The 20,110-nt window shown below is 47.2% G+C and overlaps 1 protein-coding gene across 1 annotated transcript; it reads right to left on the reverse strand.

The window, feature by feature from the left end:
* Positions 1 to 7,572: 7,572 nt before the first annotated feature.
* On the reverse strand, positions 7,573 to 9,804 carry LOC117840541 (mitochondrial import inner membrane translocase subunit TIM17-1). The gene is made up of 2 exons (XM_034721055.2): positions 9,056 to 9,804; positions 7,573 to 7,788 (listed from the first exon to the last, which is right to left on the reverse strand). The coding sequence occupies exon 1, from the start codon at positions 9,689 to 9,691 to the stop codon at positions 9,068 to 9,070; it is 624 nt and encodes a 207-aa protein (XP_034576946.1). The 5' UTR covers positions 9,692 to 9,804; the 3' UTR covers positions 7,573 to 7,788; positions 9,056 to 9,067.
* Positions 9,805 to 20,110: the final 10,306 nt, after the last annotated feature.

Genomic DNA, 20,110 nt, shown 5'->3' on the forward strand with positions numbered 1-20,110 from the left:
AAGAACTTTTTGGGGTACTCTTGGAGTTGCTCACCTAGCTCTAGTAATCCCTTTTCCAGCAATTCAAAGGTAATAAAGCTTTTCAAAATAAAATCAAAGGTATTAAACATTCTCCGTTTAGCTCACAGATTCTGAAGTGAACTAAAAAATCAGATTGAGATTTTGCTGGTGGATTTAGATAAAGGGTTTAGCTCAAATTTCCAGTGATATCCAAACGTCCTACCGTGGCACTCCATATTATGGCGGGCTGAATATTGATAGGTGCAAGATGTGTGATTTGTTTGGGGAATCATAAATTATAGGAGCCCAAATCTATGTTTATACTAATTATCCATATGCTTATAGCTCTCTTCTATAAAATTTGTTTGCAAATTTTATTGTCAAGGCAACTATTTTAGTTTTGACTAAGATTTGGAAGCTGTGCATCATGTGGGGGATAAAACCGAAAGGTTATTAAAAGAGTTACAAAATGTAGCTCCACGAAAAACTAAAAGATTTTGTGAAATAGCAGTGCTACGTTCCTCAATCTGAAAATATTTTAATTAATCCAAAAATTTTAATAAAAAATTTCAATGACCATAGGGTATGACATCCAATAAATTCTACTAGACATTTCTTGGCACAAAATACTTGTATACAATGGATGACAGGTGGCTATCCGTCTCCAGACCTATGTTACCTTATTAGGAAGCAGCGGTGTTGCCATGGCTGGAGCTGCATGACGCGTCATAAAGGCTGGTGTGGCATTGGCGCTGCATGCTTGTACGACGGTGCCCAACAGCCAGCCAACCATAATAGAAAATCAACCCACCACTTCTTCTAGTACAGAAATTTCAAAATAAATGGGTATTTCATGAATTACATATTTACTTTTTTTTCCTACCAAAATTTCAATAAAGGCATGTTTTATTATTACATTGTAAATTGGACTTATTTTGAAGCATACGACTCTAAAAGTTATAATTTGACTCCAAAAGTTATAATTTACCGTTTTCTACTGGAAGTCCAATAAATACATGTTTCATGAGTACATTCTAGGAGGTGTTTCGTAGCACTCCGCTCTAAAAAAACAGCTCCACTCCACCAACTTCATCTTTTAGTAGCTCCACTTCACCAACTTCAAGAAAACATGGAGTTGTGGTACCTGTTTGGCTAATTGCAGTGCTCCAGCTCCAGAAACGTAAGGACTTGCTAGGAATAGTCTATTTTGTCCTTTGCGAATGGGTCCACATGTCATACTCTTCTATTTTGTCCTCTCCTCTTCCTCTTCCTCTCTCTTCTCTTCTCAATTTTAGACAGTGCTACATGTATTATGAGAAATTATCCTGCAAAATGTAGAACAATCTTGCTCATCAATCATCAATCGAAAATAAAGATGAGAACGAATCACAACTCAAACACCAACAAAGTTGGAGGCAAAAAAATCGACGCAGGCAGGCGCGACGACCTCTCTTGCTCAGGCACATAGGCAGGCCACTATGCTCCCAAATCTCGCCACCTCAAAATCCCTTCCATTCGATTCTTCCACCTCCCCAACTCCAGGTCCAAGTTCCAGGAGCAGAGAGCCATGGCGACACTCGCACCAGGTGTTCTGCTCAAGCTCCTGCAGTCCATGTACACCGACGAGCGCATCACCAGTGAGCACCGGGGAGCCCGGTGCTCCAGGTCACCGCCGTTGTCCCGGCCCTCACCTCCTCCACCTCCGACTCCCTCCTTGTCCCCTCCAACGGCTTCCTCCTCAACCTTTCCGACGGCCTCCACTCCACCTACGTCCAGCTGCCCCATGTCAATACTGACGCGCTCCTCCTCACCGCGCGCCCGCACCTCATCGGCCATCTCGACTGCCTCTGGTTCGCGCGACCCATGCCCCGCGCTGTCGGACTCCGCACTGTCCTATCCTCGCGCTCCCTCCTCGACGACCACCGGAGGAACGGCCAGCGCGACTGCGGCTTGGCCAGTGCGGCCCGAGTTGGTAGCGGCAGGCGCATCATTGGGTTGCGCGACGGCCGGAGGCAGGGGAACGGTCGTGCGGCTGATGCGAGCAGGGGTGGCGTGGCGACGGACGGGGGTGGCGATGCCACGGCTGGCTTAGGCGGTGCGGCCAGCGTGGCGCCGGCGGGCGGGGGCGGCACGGGCCGGCCATGGCGCTGCAGGGGACCGGAGGGAGGGGGTGATGGGAGGAGGTGAGCGATTCTTTTGTTTCGCGAATTGTGTAATGAGTAGCAACGGTGGTAAATAACCCACAACTCCACGAGAAGATCTAAAACGAGTGTTTTTGGAGCACCCCTTGAGGTACTCCAAAAAACGTGGATGTAGCCCCTAACTCCACATTTTTTCTAGAGCTAAAGTCGGTGGAGTTGGACGTGTTTGGCAGGGAGTTTTGTAGAGTTAGTGGAGTGGAGCTGTTTTTTTGAATGAAGTGCTGCTAAATACCTCCTAAATTGAAAATATTTGGAAGCATACAAACTCTAAAATATATAACTTCGTAGCCACTAGCCAGACTGCTAGAGGACCCAGCTGAACCCGAGGTCCGTGACTTTTGTGAGACAATAATATCTTCAAGACAGAGATACTTGTGATGTCTTTTCCCCCTTTTGGAACTCGCCTCCTTGTGTAGTTTGTGTACAAGGCTGGAGCCACCCGCGAAGAGGTAATGCGGCCAACCGGGGTGGTGACGCTTCCTTCTTTCACTTCACCACTCGTATTGTTTGAAGATATCTTGTCCCTGCAACGTTGAGCCTAGCACCTGTTCGACGGAATGCCTCTAGCTTAAAGGAGGCAAGAACGCGCCTGTGGCAAGCTGCAGCAAAGGTTCCCTACTGGACGGCATCCTTGAGCACATCTATCGGCTTCGTGCCGGCTCCAGAGGTCACGCGGACGTGCGTTCTTTCTTGTCGCAGGTATGCGTGTACGTAGGGTCAGTTTGGTGCGGCTTCAAATGGATCCGACTCCTCCTTCGTTTTACTGTTCACAAGATCCATTTCTCTCTCTCTTCTTCCTCCCTCTCACATATCAAGGAGGAGCCGGTGGGGCAGTTTTTGTGGCTCCTCCGACTCTGGCTCCTCTGATTGCTATAGTAGCGCGCCAGTAGAGGAGCCGGAGCCGGTGGAAGCTCCACCAAACTAGCCGGTAGTTATACGTGTAGGACGCCACGAGGATGAGGTTGCATAAGTTTTTCGCCCATCATCTGCACTAGTTGCGGAGGGAGGTGGGCGGGCAAGGGCCAGGCCTCCCTATTCCTTGTAGTTTTCCATAAAAATTTTGAATTCAATCAAATTTTGAAAAAAATTGTCACAGTTATCCCCCCTCCCCCACCCCCACACGCAATGAAAAAAGTGAGTTTCTGGCTTTGCCCTTGATCTGTGCCAGCGCGGATTCACACCTCTTGAAAGGGCGACCTCAGGTTCGGTGCCCTATAGCCCTGTACGATGGCGGCACGGCCGACCGGCGCGGCCCCAACGTCGCGGGTAGCTCCAGCCCGAGCGGCGAGGATGGCTAGCGCGAGCTCAGCGGTAGGGACGGTGCGGCCATCCGGCTCGACCCCAGCCGCAGCCGGGGCGGCAGACGCGTAACGTTGCGATCGTCCGGCTCGACCTGGCTGCGATTTCTCTTTTTGTTCTTTTTTCTTTTCTCTCTCTCTTTCTTGTTTTTTACCGGTTACTAAAGGGCGGGTCGTATTTGCAAGGCGGGTCATGCTGTCACCCACCCTTGCAAATGGGATTTTCGGAGGCAGATCACTCCCTCACCCGTCCCTGAAAATTGTTTAGAGGGTGCGGATGGCTACCCTCTCCTACAAACAGCAAATTTTTAGCTGCGAAAAGCAGGAGTAGGTAATGCACCCACCTGCAAATACCGTTTCAACATGCCCTGAAACTGTTTTGTAGCAGTGCCTGCTTTAGAATTGAACCACTTTCACATAACTATATTTGTAATAAAAACACATCAAGTTGCAGTTAAATAGAGACCCGGGGTCGAAACCTTTAGTTAATTGCTCAGACAAAAATGTGTCTCGGAACTCAGCATAAACTTGATCTTATTCTACAGACTACTGTCATAACAAGTCATTTCATGCTTCTGATGGTGCCCCTCGCAAGCACTGAACGATCTGACCTACACAACAAGAAAACAAAGGATATCAGGTCATCACACGCAAAAGGACAATCAGATATTAAGAGGTGAAGGATGTATGCGCACAACAAAAGGATGCAAGTCTTCTTTCAGAGTATCACCCCTGAAATTAAGCAACCATTATTGCACATTGCAGCTTGCATTGGTTTACTCACACATAAAGTTAGCAATCAGATCTTTAATGGCGTACATGATTGAATACTTTGTAACCATATATGAACACCAAGTTAGCAATCAGAAGCATATATATATATATATATATATAGGGGGTGTTTGGATGCGAGGTTCTAAACTTTAGGAGAGGTCACATCGGATGTTCGGACGCTAATTAGGAGGACTAAACATGAGTTAATTATAAAACTAACTGCAGAACCCCTATACTAATTCGCGAGACGAATCTATTAAGCCTAATTAATCCATCATTAGCAAATGGTTACTGTAGCACCACATTGTCAAATCATGGACTAATTAGGCTTAATAGATTCGTCTCGCGAATTAGACTCCATCTGTGTAATTAGTTTTGTAATTAGACTATATTTAATACTCCTAATTAGTATCCAAACATTCGATGTGACAGGTACTAAAGTTTATGAGGGAGTTGCCAAACGCCCCCATAGTTCACAGGACAAAATAGCATGCACACCAATGGGAGAGGAATTTCGAAACCACATTATAGCAGGCATGTCAGGAATGCATCATTTGTGGATCCAATTAAAAGATCAGAACTCTAATGACAAACTGAAAAACACCCAAACAGAATGTACAAATATTATCTCTGACCGAAGCATAACAATTAGTAGAAGTGTAGTATACGTACTGATCCTTCAGACAGCTTCCAGTACATGACCATATACGCGCTGTAGCTTGATTAATAAAATGCATTATTATCATGTATGTATCATTTTCTAGTTGCGGAGGGAGGTGGGCGGGCAAGGGCCAGGCCTCCCTATTCCTTGTAGTTTTCCATAAAAAATTTGAATTCAATCAAATTTTGAAAAAAATTGTCACAGTTATCCCCCCTCCCCCACCCCCACACGCAATGAAAAAAGTGAGTTTCTGGCTTTGCCCTTGATCTGTGCCAGCGCGGATTCACACCTCTTGAAAGGGCGACCTCAGGTTCGGTGCCCTATAGCCCTGTACGATGGCGGCAAGGCCGACCGGCGCGGCCCCAACGTCGCGGGTAGCTCCAGCCCGTGCGGCGAGGATGGCTAGCGCGAGCTCAGCGGTAGGGACGGTGCGGCCATCCGGCTCGACCCCAGCCGCAGCCAGGGCGGCAGACGCGTAACGTTGCGATCGTCCGGCTCGACCTGGCTGCGATTTCTCTTTTTGTTCTTTTTTCTTTTCTCTCTCTCTTTCTTGTTTTTTACCGGTTACTAAAGGGCGGGTCGTATTTGCAAGGCGGGTCATGCTGTCACCCACCCTTGCAAATGGGATTTTCGGAGGCAGATCACTCCCTCACCCGTCCCTGAAAATTGTTTAGAGGGTGCGGATGGCTACCCTCTCCTACAAACTGCTATTTTTAGCTGCGAAAAGCAGGAGTAGGTAATGCACCCACCTGCAAATACCGTTTCAACATGCCCTGAAACTGTTTTGTAGCAGTGCCTGCTTTAGAATTGAACCACTTTCACATAACTATATTTGTAATAAAAACACATCAAGTTGCAGTTAAATAGAGACCCGGGGTCGAAACCTTTAGTTAATTGCTCAGACAAAAATGTGTCTCGGAACTCAGCATAAACTTGATCTTATTCTACAGACTACTGTCATAACAAGTCATTTCATGCTTCTGATGGTGCCCCTCGCAAGCACTGAACGATCTGACCTACACAACAAGAAAACAAAGGATATCAGGTCATCACACGCAAAAGGACAATCAGATATTAAGAGGTGAAGGATGTATGCGCACAACAAAAGGATGCAAGTCTTCTTTCAGAGTATCACCCCTGAAATTAAGCAACCATTATTGCACAGTGCAGCTTGCATTGGTTTACTCACACATAAAGTTAGCAATCAGATCTTTAATGGCGTACATGATTGAATACTTTGTAACCATATATGAACACCAAGTTAGCAATCAGAAGCATATATATATATATATATATAGGGGGTGTTTGGATGCGAGGTTCTAAACTTTAGGAGAGGTCACATCGGATGTTCGGACGCTAATTAGGAGGACTAAACATGAGTTAATTATAAAACTAACTGCAGAACCCCTATACTAATTCGCGAGACGAATCTATTAAGCCTAATTAATCCATCATTAGCAAATGGTTACTGTAGCACCACATTGTCAAATCATGGACTAATTAGGCTTAATAGATTCGTCTCGCGAATTAGACTCCATCTGTGTAATTAGTTTTGTAATTAGACTATATTTAATACTCCTAATTAGTATCCAAACATTCGATGTGACAGGTACTAAAGTTTATGAGGGAGTTGCCAAACGCCCCCATAGTTCACAGGACAAAATAGCATGCACACCAATGGGAGAGGAATTTCGAAACCACATTATAGCAGGCATGTCAGGAATGCATCATTTGTGGATCCAATTAAAAGATCAGAACTCTAATGACAAACTGAAAAACACCCAAACAGAATGTACAAATATTATCTCTGACCGAAGCATAACAATTAGTAGAAGTGTAGTATACGTACTGATCCTTCAGACAGCTTCCAGTACATGACCATATACGCGCTGTAGCTTGATTAATAAAATGCATTATTATCATGTATGTATCATTTTCTAGTTGCGGAGGGAGGTGGGCGGGCAAGGGCCAGGCCTCCCTATTCCTTGTAGTTTTCCATAAAAAATTTGAATTCAATCAAATTTTGAAAAAAATTGTCACAGTTATCCCCCCTCCCCCACCCCCACACGCAATGAAAAAAGTGAGTTTCTGGCTTTGCCCTTGATCTGTGCCAGCGCGGATTCACACCTCTTGAAAGGGCGACCTCAGGTTCAGTGCCCTATAGCCCTGTACGATGGCGGCAAGGCTGACCGGCGCGGCCCCAACGTCGCGGGTAGCTCCAGCCCGAGCGGCGAGGATGGCTAGCGCGAGCTCAGCGGTAGGGACGGTGCGGCCATCCGGCTCGACCCCAGCCGCAGCCGGGGCGGCAGACGCGTAACGTTGCGATCGTCCGGCTCGACCTGGCTGCGATTTCTCTTTTTGTTCTTTTTTCTTTTCTCTCTCTCTTTCTTGTTTTTTACCGGTTACTAAAGGGCGGGTCGTATTTGCAAGGCGGGTCATGCTGTCACCCACCCTTGCAAATGGGATTTTCGGAGGCAGATCACTCCCTCACCCGTCCCTGAAAATTGTTTAGAGGGGGCGGATGGCTACCCTCTCCTACAAACTGCTATTTTTAGCTGCGAAAAGCAGGAGTAGGTAATGCACCCACCTGCAAATACCGTTTCAACATGCCCTGAAACTGTTTTGTAGCAGTGCCTGCTTTAGAATTGAACCACTTTCACATAACTATATTTGTAATAAAAACACATCAAGTTGCAGTTAAATAGAGACCCGGGGTCGAAACCTTTAGTTAATTGCTCAGACAAAAATGTGTCTCGGAACTCAGCATAAACTTGATCTTATTCTACAGACTACTGTCATAACAAGTCATTTCATGCTTCTGATGGTGCCCCTCGCAAGCACTGAACGATCTGACCTACACAACAAGAAAAAAAAGGATATCAGGTCATCACACGCAAAAGGACAATCAGATATTAAGAGGTGAAGGATGTATGCGCACAACAAAAGGATGCAAGTCTTCTTTCAGAGTATCACCCCTGAAATTAAGCAACCATTATTGCACATTGCAGCTTGCATTGGTTTACTCACACATAAAGTTAGCAATCAGATCTTTAATGGCGTACATGATTGAATACTTTGTAACCATATATGAACACCAAGTTAGCAATCAGAAGCATATATATATATATATATATATAGGGGGTGTTTGGATGCGAGGTTCTAAATTTTAGGAGAGGTCACATCGGATGTTCGGACGCTAATTAGGAGGACTAAACATGAGTTAATTATAAAACTAACTGCAGAACCCCTATACTAATTCGCGAGACGAATCTATTAAGCCTAATTAATCCATCATTAGCAAATGGTTACTGTAGCACCACATTGTCAAATCATGGACTAATTAGGCTTAATAGATTCGTCTCGCGAATTAGACTCCATCTGTGTAATTAGTTTTGTAATTAGACTATATTTAATACTCCTAATTAGTATCCAAACATTCGATGTGACAGGTACTAAAGTTTATGAGGGAGTTGCCAAACGCCCCCATAGTTCACAGGACAAAATAGCATGCACACCAATGGGAGAGGAATTTCGAAACCACATTATAGCAGGCATGTCAGGAATGCATCATTTGTGGATCCAATTAAAAGATCAGAACTCTAATGACAAACTGAAAAACACCCAAACAGAATGTACAAATATTATCTCTGACCGAAGCATAACAATTAGTAGAAGTGTAGTATACGTACTGATCCTTCAGACAGCTTCCAGTACATGACCATATACGCGCTGTAGCTTGATTAATAAAATGCATTATTATCATGTATGTATCATTTTCCAGCCTAGATTTTTCATAATTCATTCATTCTTATGAACAACAAAAGCTATGTTTGGATGGCTGCATCCAGAAGTAGTTTAGGGTATGTGCACACCAGTTTCGTCTTTTCCGGTAAGATTATTCCAGATTGAGGTGCTTATCATTTGACAACTCTTTAAAGAGTGATTTCTTACACACAGTAGAGAAGTTCATATACGGAACAAACTATGCTGTATCGATCCGCTGGTCTTAGCGTAGGACTGCCACACATTGATCCTAATGATACCGATTGATCGAGAAAACAGAAACCACCAAATCTCAGGCAGCAGTTTATATGACGAAAATAGACGATCTAAAATCTTACCTTTTTGCACTCTTACTCGAAGGAGGGAACGGCATCGCTGGGTAAATCTAACTCCAGCAGCTCCGACTTGACAGCAACCTTGTGGTCGTGCTGCTTCCTCCCAAACAGACCGCCAAAGAACCCAGCAGGGCCCGGGAGCTCCTGATCCGCGACCGGCGTCAGGCCATCAACAGGGATTTCCGGCGGCGGCAAGTACTCAGGCTGCGGCGGCTGAAGGGCCAACGGGCGGTTCAACATGATGCCGGCGCCCTCGATGAGCGCGAGCAACGCGGCGCCGCCTGCCGCGGACCTCGCGGAGGCTCGGAGGCCCCGGCGCAGCGCGAGCAGGCCTCCCGTGCAGGCGCCGGCGGCGATGGAGTTCCACGGGTCCTCCTTCCCGCGCGCGCAGACCATGGCGCAGTCGAAGGTGTTGAAGAGGCCGCCCCAGACGGCGAAGCTTCCCCCCACGCGCGGGGCATTCATGCGGATGGCCGTGGCGCCGCCCGCGAGGCGGTGGCCGCCGGGGGAGTTGTAGAGGCCCCTGACGAAGTGGTACGCGGAGCCGCCTAGCGCGCCCATCCCGAAGCCTATGCCGACATCTTCCAGGATGCGGTCAGGGCATGGGTTCCGGTGGTGGTCGACGGTGCCGTAGCTCATCGTGTGTCGATCGGCGAGTAGGCCGTCGTATCCGCCGGCGCGCGAGGGGGGAATCGACCAAGGCCGGCGCGGCTTGGAAGACAAGTTGACGAAGGCGATGGGAAGACGAAGACGGCCGGGTCGGTCGGTGGTCTGCTCTTGTAGCGATCGGTGTTGGGCCGGGCCCACAGCTCTTTCCTTTTCTTTTCATTGTTGATTTGAAACAGAGAAGCATACATAGTTAGGCTTGATCACGTTTGTCAAGCCTCTACCTAATGGAACTGTATTTGAGTATTTCAATTATAACAATATAACAGCATAGTACAACCCTATTTATACAGAAAGAAACGTCCGAAACGGTCTTCGTCTCCGGCAGTTTGTCGGTCTTCATGTCGCTTGGAACAAAGAAATTATGAAACACCTGTAGTTTGGAGACCACCTGAACTAGAAACTACAAGGGCAGTCCCAACCCACGATGTTACACCTGTAGTTTGGAGATGACCTGAACTGGAAACTACAAGGGCAGTCCCAACCCATGATGTTTATAGGTGATGTCTAGAGGAGAGAGAAATAAATGTACATGTAGACACTACCTCCCCAATGCATAGTGTCTAGTTTCCATGAAGAAAAAGATTAATTACCTTCACTACCGGAAACCGTGAAAATGCCGAGTGTTTTTTATCTTTGCCAAGTGCAATCTATCGGGCACTCGGCAAAGGACATGTTTGCCGAGTGTATCCATATATACACTCGGCATTCAAAATACACTCGGCAAACGACTTGTTTGCCGAGTGTCATGAATGAAACACTCGGCAAAAATGACAACAACACTCGGCAAACAGAACACACTCGGCAAATCTCTAACACGTGACCACGCGCGACAGCTGTTACAAAGCGTGCCGGACGTTTGCAGTTTGTTGAGTGCCTGTTAGCGGCACTCGGCAAATTATAGGTTTGCCGAGTGTCCGTCCCTTGGCACTCGGCAAAGTACAGTGTTGCCGGGTGTCAGTAAGCCGCACTCGGCAAATCTCTGACACGTGTCTAGCGCGTGCGGTAGCCGCGTGCCGGACGTTTGTACTTTGCCGAGTGTTGGAACTAAGGCATTCGGCAAAGTTTATGTTTGCCGAGTGTTTTCTGTAGACACTCGCCAAAATAATATTTTTTTCTTCCCTGCTCTCCAAACTTTTTCCACTCTCCACACACAACATGTGATACTACATGTTCAAATTTGGTATATTTGTGGATCAGTTTGCTATATTTAATAAATTTATAGCACAAATAGGATTTTTTTCGGTTACGGGCAAATTTGAACTGCAAGTGTTTGAAATAATGGAATAAGTTCAGTGGAAAAATCCTATTCATGTTACTGAGTCCACTCTGGGACCTTACCTAGAAAATGAAAAGAAATTTCAAACATCTTAGTCAGAAAATACGACCACGAACGTGTGGTCCAATGGTTTTTAAATTCTAGAAAAAACAAACGAACTCTGAAAATCACGAGATTTGTCGAGATCTCATGATGTCATACATGCAGACTTTGGAAAAAAAATTGAGAAGATTTCACACCTTTTGTCACGTACGACTCTTACAAACCGGAGCATCTCGAGAGAAGAGTCTAGAAGTTCAGAATGATCTGTTAAGATTTGGAGTCAAAGTAATGGTCGGATTAGAGTTGGACTTCAAAACTTTTTGTATAGGCAATGGACAACATAGATTGGTTCCTTTCAAATTTTGCGAATTTTTCGTATCCTTTTGATAATTTTAATGTATTAACTTCAATTATAGAATTTAAATTGAGATAAATTAAATTTGAACTATAACTGCCTAAAATAATGGAACAATATTCCTAGATAAATCAAATATGTATTGTTAAGTGAATTTGACCATATTTTTCGAAGTACATCGAAAAAAATTTAGTAAAGCACGTAAGGGAAGGTATTTGTACATGAAATATGAAAGAACTGTGCTGGGTGTTTTACGGTTTGCCGAGTGTTTCGAAGACTACACTCGGCAAACTTAGTGTATGGGCCCACAACAGCGCATATATAGTTTTGAATTGGTTAAAAAAATATATAAAAAAAGTGTTTGCTGAGTGTACTTGATCCGGGCACTCGGCAAACTCTGAATCCTATCCACAGCGCACTGCACACTCACCTCACTCCCTCAGAGCACTCACCTCACTCCCTCAGAGCAGTTTGCACACCTCCGGCTCCCTTCACTCGCCGCCGCCCTACCCCGTACCCGCTGCTGCAGCACCGGCCATCGCCCTGCCCTGTACCCGCCGCCCGCGCCTCCAGCGGCCTGCCCCCGGCTCCCCTCGGCCGCCGCCCTGCTCCCTGCGACCGCCCGCCTGGCTGCCCCTGCGGCCCGCCACCAGCGCCGGCCCGGCCGCCCCTCCCCTGCCCGCGGCCGGCGGCCTCCTCGGCCAGCTCCCGCCCGGCTCCCCAGTCGCCCCTGCTCCGCTGTGCCGGCCCGCGGCCGGTGCCCACCCCCTGCCAATTCGTGCCCCGGCCCGGCCGCCCCTCCCCTGCCTGCGACCGGCGGCCTCCCCGGCCGGCTCCCCGGCCGCCCCTGCTCTACTACCCTGGCCTGTGGCCGGCGCCCGTCCCCTACCGGTTCCTGCCCCGGCCCGGCAACCCCTCCCCTGCTCGCGGCCGGCGGCCTCCCCGGCCGCCCCTGCTCCACTGTCCCGACCCACGGCCAGCGCCCGCCCTCTGCTGGTTCCCGCCCCTCCCTGCTCGCGGCCGGCGGCCTCCAAGGTAGGAAAATGTTGAAATTAGAAAAAATTACAGTAGGTGATTGATATTAGAAATTAGAAAATGTTGAAAAGAATAGAGAGGTGGTAGGATGTGGTAGGATTTTTTTTCAGAGATTAGAGGCATGAAATTAGAAAATTAGAAAATAGAGAGGTGGTAGGATGTCTAGCGAGGTGGTAGGATTTTTTTTTCAGAAATGAGGATGTGGTTGTCGGTCGTCACGTAACCTAGTTAGGTGTCTCCCGTTCGAAAGAGATACGGTTGCAAATATGCAAATATTTGCATATCTATAACCGTATCTGTCGTTGTCAAGATTAGCAGATCAAGACTTAGACTAGTAAATTTCTTTTATGCACGTAAAGCTTCAAATGGTGGCATGGGAGATACAGGGTTTAGACTGGTTCAGGCAAGGGAAAGCTCTACGTCCAGTATGAGGAGCTGTTCGTGTTGCCCACGCGGGGTCTGTAGTAGGGGCTACAAACGGGCGAGAGAGGGAACCGGTCCCAAGTCTCTTGGGTGTGCACTAATGCTCTAATGGTGAATGTGTGTGTTCTGTTGGCTTGAGAGTCCCCCTATCTCAGGCCCCTGGTTCTCCTTTTATAGTACAAGGAGGACATCGGGGTTACAGGTGAGATCGGGTGTGAGGAGAAGTAAAAGAGATAAGCTAAGCAAAGTAAAATACAAGGAGAAGCATCAAGTCCCAGGGTCGCCGCCTCCTGCTCCGGCCCTCAGGTCCTATCAGCGCGTCCACCGAGGGAGGGTGGCTGCCCCCGGATCCTGTCGACGATCTCCCCAGTGACCGTTGCCGCTAAACATGATGATGGTGTTCGGTCATGGTGATGTGCACGTCGGGGGGAGATGGCTGATCCTGTTATCTTGCTGATGGCCCGCGGGACACGGACGTCGCGTCCCCATCGCCGGATGCGCGGGGCGCGAGAACGGTCGGGGCTTGTTCCTGTGCCAGGCGGCGCAGGTCATGAGTGCCCTGTAGCGAATCAGGGAGAGCTGCGGCCACTGTAGCCTGTGCTGTGTAGTTGTGCTCGGGTACTTGTGGTGGGTCACGTCGGGGGCGCGGGCGCCTTTCTGCATGCCAGAGCCGCGACACATTTATGGCGAGATCGGTAGGGGGCCCACGAGATTTGCACTCTTACCTTCCAGTGTGCGCCCGAGGTGGATACTTGTCTTGTGGGCCCGGATGAGTCCGACCCCCTACGCCCTGGGTCGGGTGAGGCGGAGTCTTGCGGCGAGGGGTTGGGCGCTCCCGACCCTGGGATCGCGGGTTGGGCGAGGCGGAGTCTGGCCATCAAGGGGTCAGGAGCGTCCGACCCCGGGGCACTAGGTCGGGTGAGGCGGAGCGGGGCGCTCCCCTCCCATGTTGGGCCGACGGCAGTCTTTGTTACCATAGGTGGGCCTGGGCCTTCATGATTTGTTGCTTTAATGGGCATTAGGAGGTCGTTAATATTTCACCCCAACAGTATCTGGTTTGAATTGTCCACATTTTTTGGACAGCCCGAGGATGTGTAGGTGCAGTTAGTTTCCATGCTCTACTCCGATCCGTGACAGAGTTTTGGCAGCACCTTCCTATTGTTCTCCGGATACACAATCTCCGATCCTGGATGTGTATTTGGAGAACAGCGAGGAGGTGCTGCCGAAATTCTGTCTTGGATCAGAGTAGGCTATGGAAACTAACCACACCTACACATCCTCGGGTGGGATTAGGACCTATCTTTACCTATTAGACAGTATAGGAACATGTAGGTACAACGTGATTTTTTTATATTACTCGCTGTTATGCTAGAGGATGGATGACCGTGAGTGGATGTACACGGGCCGCTCTAGTCAGGATTCATTGACCGATGAATGGATTGAAAAGACCGTGCATTCTTGGAATGGGCGTTTGCTAGGGTCAAAGGAGCTAGTGTCACTTGGTGTCCGTGCAGTAGATGTGCAAACATGCGTCGAAAAACCAAGCTAGAAATGGGCAAACATCTTGTGAAGAACGGATTTACGTCATACTACACCAGGTGGATGTACCATGGTGAAGCCAATCGTGGGAGAGACGAAGTGTTAAAACAACGCATCGAGGAATATGATGATGATGCCGGGATGGGAGACATGTTAAATGACTATGATGAAGCACAGTTCGATGAGACACGTAGGGAGGAGGAGCCAGAGGCTACCGCAAAGGCATATTACAACATGTTGTCTGTGGCACAACAACCCCTGCACAATCATACCAAGGTTTCTCAACTGGATGCCATTGCACGCCTAATGGCCGTGAAGTCCCAGTTTAGCTTGAGTCGAGACGCCTTCGATGTTATGCTGACTGTTTTTGGCAGCCTGCTCCCGGATGATCACATGTTGCCAAAGAGCATGTATGAGGCACATAAAATCCTTCGTACGCTTAAGATGCCATACGAGTAGATACATGCTTGCCCAAAGGGATGCATCTTATTTCAGAAAGAGTATGCAGAAGCTAAGTACTGTGTGAAGTGCGAGTCGTCTAGGTTTCTGGAGTAGACTCTGGTGATGGTCAGAAGAGGTAGCTCGCAATCCCCGTGAAGATCCTACGGTACCTTCCTTTCATACCAAGGATCCAACGGCTTTACATGATAGAGGAATCCGCGAAATAGATGACATGACACAAAAATGGACGTCGATACAATCCTGAGAAGCTGGTAAACCCATCCGATGGTGGAGCCTGGACAAAATTTGATGTGATTTATCGTGAGAAATATCTAGAGGCTTGTAATGTACGTGTTACACTAGCAACTGATGGGTTCAATCCATATGGAATGGCGGCTGCCACGTATACCTGTTGGCCCATATTCGTTATCCCCCTGAATCTCCCCCTGGAGTCCTTTTTCAACGACAGAATATATTTTTATCGTTGATAATTCCAGAGCACCCGGGGAATAATATAAGTGTGTACATGGAGCCTCTGATTGATGATTTGGTCCGTGCTTGGGAGGAAGGGGTATGGACTTACGACCGAGCTACAAAGACAAACTTTAAGATGCATGTTTGGTACCAGTACTCCCTGCATGACTTGCTGGCATATGAGATTTTCTACGGGTGGTGTATTCACGGGAGGTTCCCATGCCCAGTTTGCAAGGCTTCTCTGAAGTTCATTTGGTTGACGAAGGGTGGCAAATATTCTTCATTCGCAAACATGGACAATTCCTCCCTCCTGACCATCCATTCAGACAAGACATTAAAAACTTTACGAGAGATGTCATAGTTGAATATCTCACACCGCAGATGATGATAGAGCCGCGATTCATGCTCAGTTAGACGCTCTCGAGGTTAATAACAATGAAGGTGGTTTTGTGGGATATGGCGAGCAACATGCTTGGACTCAGAAGTCATGCTTGTGGAATCTCCCCTATTTTCATGACCTTCTTCTTCCGCATAACATAGATGTAATGCACACTAAAAAGAATATCGCCGAGGCAATTTTTTGGACAATTATGGACATTCCTGACAAGACAAAAGATAATGTTAAGGCTAGAGTAGATAAAGCAAGGATATGCAACAGAAGAAAGTTAGACATGGCGCCTCCTAGATCCGGCAAGTCGTGGAGGAAGCCTAAGGCTGATTTCGTTCTGACGAGAGCTCAGAGGAGGGAGGTACTAGAATGGTTCCAAACATTAATGTTCCCTGATGGGTATGCAGTGAATTTGAAGAGGGGAGTGAACTTAACTACTATGCGAATCAATGACATGAAGAGTCATGATTACCACATGTGGCTTGAGCGCCTATTTCCGGTGATGGTTCGAGGATATGTACCTGAGCATGTCTGGCAGGTGCTAGCGGAGTTGAGCAATTTCTTCCGCCAGCTTTGTGCCAAAGGGTTATCTCATACAATGGTTGCAGAAATGGAAAGAACGGCGCCTGTGCTACTCTGTAAGTTGGAGAAAATCTTTCCACCCGGATTCTTCAATCCGATGCAGCATATGATTCTTCACCTCCCGTATGAAGCAAGAATGGGGAGGGGCCTGTGCAGGGCCGTTGGTGCTATTCAATTGAGAGATATCAAAAGGTTCTGCGAACTAAATGTAAAAATAAATGCAAAATTGAAACATCCATTGCAGAGGCATATATTTTGGAGGAGGTCTCAAACTTCACAACAAAATATTATGCTAACAACCTTCCTAGCGTGCACAATCCACCCCCGCGTTACAATGTTGGCGAAAATGAATCGAGCCTTAGCATTTTTCGAGGGCAACTCGGAAGTGCAAGTGGTGCGACCCCCAAGACCTTGAAACATGAAGAGTGGCGCATTATCATGTTGTACGTGTTGAGCAATCTATCCGAAGTGGAGCCGTATATGCTGTAAGTTCTCAACAACATTATTCTCAAGTAGTCACTATTCTGTGTGCAACTGTTCATGTTTTTCTCGTTGGTTTAGGGAATTTCATCGTCAATTTTGGCGTAAATCAAGGCAACCTACCCCGCAACAAACTGATACTCTTCTCAGAGAGGGTGCGGGAAATGGAAGACCCGATTTTATTTTTTGGTTCAAACAGAAGGTACAATCCATTTTAGCTCGTACTTAGTATGATATTACAATTTGCTCGTACATGCGAATAATATAACGAATGACCCTGCTTGAACTTGCAGGGCCAAACTGATGCGTCTATGAGTGTCGAGTTGAGACATGTTGCTGATGGTTGTGACTATAGGGTCAGGTTGTTTACCGATTATGACGTGAATGGATATCGCTTTCACACAACAAGACACGAGCAAAGTCGGCCCAATCGGAGAACCACAAATACTAGAGTTTTCACGTTAGGCTTGGATGGTGTTTAGTACTACGGAATAATTGAAGAAATATACGAACTCAAGTTTCATGGTTGCAAACCTTTTAAGCCAGTCATATTCAAATGTCATTGGTTTGATATATCAGTTGTGAGATGGACCCCTAATCTTGGGCTAGTCGAAATCCGACAATCATCTGTCTTACCAGGAGATGATGTGTATATTGTGGCTCAATAGGCCATGCAAGTTTATTACCTGTCATACCCGTGTCAAACTGAGGACCGTCTTAAGGGTTGGGATGTTGTGTACAACGTATCACCACATAGTAAATTACCTGTATCAAATAATGAAGATTACAACATAGACCTCAACACGTATGACGGAGAGTTCTTCCAAGAAGATGGGCTCGAAGGGAGTTTTGTGATAGAGTTAACCGAAGGGATTGGAATGGAAGTAGATAATGAAAGGGTTGCTGACGAGGATGCTGGAGACGAGGTTCAAAATGCGAAGGACTTAGATTTTACTTCAGCGATTACAGTTAGGCTATGATAGTGATGACGACATTCCTCCTTCGGAGCACGGGCATGATTATATCGGCACATGTGATAGTGATGGTGAGACTTATGATCCAGCTAATCCCGATCATGATGATTACTTCTAATACATGCACAATTTTTTATTTGTCATACCATGTTATTGTTTCAAAAATGTTTAGTTTATTTTGCATATGTTTCTAAATATGTTTTGTTTATATTATGCTGATTGATTTACTCCTTTTAATTGCAGGTGATTGAGCAATGGTGGGCGGTATGAGGAAGGTCGCGGCTTTGTATCAAAAAGTTACAGGTAAAGCTTTAGGGTCTTCTTCAGGGTTTTCTTCAGGAAGAGGTCGAGGGAAGGGTGGACGCAGGGGTTGAGGCAGGGGTGGGGCAGAGGTTAAGGAAGAGGTCCAGACTCGAGGCAGGGGTCGAGGGAAGGGTAAAGGGCCGAGGCACCCATCGCCTGAAATAGAGTCGCCATCTGAGGAGGAGATACCTTCCACGCACGGCTCTGGTGACGAGGAAGAGGAGCAGGAGGAGCAGGAGAAGGAGGAGCAGGAGGGGGAGGAGGGGGAGGCAGGGGGTTCGCAGACCCAGATCTGGTTGCGAGGTCCGTCGTCCCTCCCAACTCGACCAATACCTTTCCATAGACACCTGCTGATTCAACCCAGTGGGAAGCGGTACGTGACTTTAGATGTTCTCAATAATTTTTCGTTTGATGTGTTGAAAATTATAATGTAAACTAATAATTGATCACTTGTGCAGGAGTTGGATTAAGCTCAGTGGGGGTGATCACAACCGCAAGGTCAACGACATCCTTGGCCTGTTGTGCAGGATACACTTCCTTGGCTTGGTCGAGCGCGGTGGACGGGTGGAGCCGGCCTACACGTGGGACCACTACATCACTGCCGATGACTTTGCTGACCGTGAAAATAGGTCATTCCCAAACAAGGCGTTGCGGGTAAAGGGCAAGCTGTGGGTAAGTATTGCTCAATACATCACCTGTATTGTACAATCTTGAAATAACAACTATATACACCTCTCTCTCTCTCTCTCTATATATATATATATATATATATGCAAGACTTCTACAGATGCCAGGAGGGTTTCGAAACCCGGGCGAACGCTGTCTGTGATGAGGTCGCCAAGAAGCTTGTGAAGGATATGCACTACGAGTCGCGCATCCAGGCCATCATCGAATTCTACGCTCAACACAGAAATATGAAGGTCAAAAAAGATGAGGCAAGGACAATGAACCTGACCAAGGACCAATTCATGATGGTAAATATAGAACGTTGATACTTACTTTATCTGACAATAATGAGGCTTAATTTCTTTTTTCACATGTCACACTTGATGATGTAGGTGCTTGCGTGGTGGTGCCGGGCGCACATGCAGTGCTAGGAAAGGATAGTGGATGTGTGGGTGGAGCCCGGGTGGTTGGAGAACCACCTTGGTTGCCGTCAGTGTTTGATGATGCGAGGTGCATCACACCATCAGGGCAGCTTGAGCCTTGATGAGTATAGGGAAAAATGGATACGCGAATTCATTTCTTTTGTCTAACACTCAATTCAGCAAAATTTCTAATGATTTTGTATTTTTGCCGCAGTCGTCCTCACATGATGGCCAGCCTTGCTCCCAGTTCAAGGGATGGATTCTGTCCAAAAAGGGCAAGGCAACGGCCAACATCGATGTGAACCTGGATGACCCACCCGAGGCATACAACAATCCTAGCATCCACAGCCGCATCACCTCCTACACAGCGATGGCAAGGGAGATTCATGGGCTAGATTACGATCCGAGCACCCAGGATCTAGATGGAGAAGTGGTGATGAGGGTGGGTGGAGGGAAGACGCATGGCCGGTATTGGATTGGCGATAGCGTAATCGACACGGCCTCTACTCCTACTCTCTTCCAATCTGAGCAAGGAGCACGGACTCGAGCCCAGCGATACGCCTACGGCCAACCACTGCACAGTTTTAGATGGAGGCTCTTCACGTTCTTTCTATTTCATTCATCGTTCGTTAGTTGTTACGTACTTTACCTTTGCATTGTAATATTGCGATGAAAAATTGAAGGCCCAAGTGGAGAAGCAACAACAGGAGATGGAGGTGAGGGTGGAGCAGATGGTTTGGCAGAGGATGGAGGCTGAGCAGCAGAGGATGGACGAAGAAAATCGGTTGAGGATGGAACAAATGTTTCAATACATGCAAAATATTGCTACTGCTACGAGTATGGGTACAGCACTACCATAGCCACCGATTATATTCCCTCCACCTCAGCCACCCACACATACTCCTGTGAGTCACTTGAACTTTAGTTTCAATACTTGACTTAGTTAGCTCAAACATGACTTAGTTACCTCAAATGACTTAGTTAGCTCA

Source organism: Setaria viridis, chromosome 9 (genome assembly GCF_005286985.2).
Source record: "Setaria viridis chromosome 9, Setaria_viridis_v4.0, whole genome shotgun sequence".
In the NCBI taxonomy this organism is placed as follows: Eukaryota; Viridiplantae; Streptophyta; class Magnoliopsida; order Poales; family Poaceae; genus Setaria; species Setaria viridis.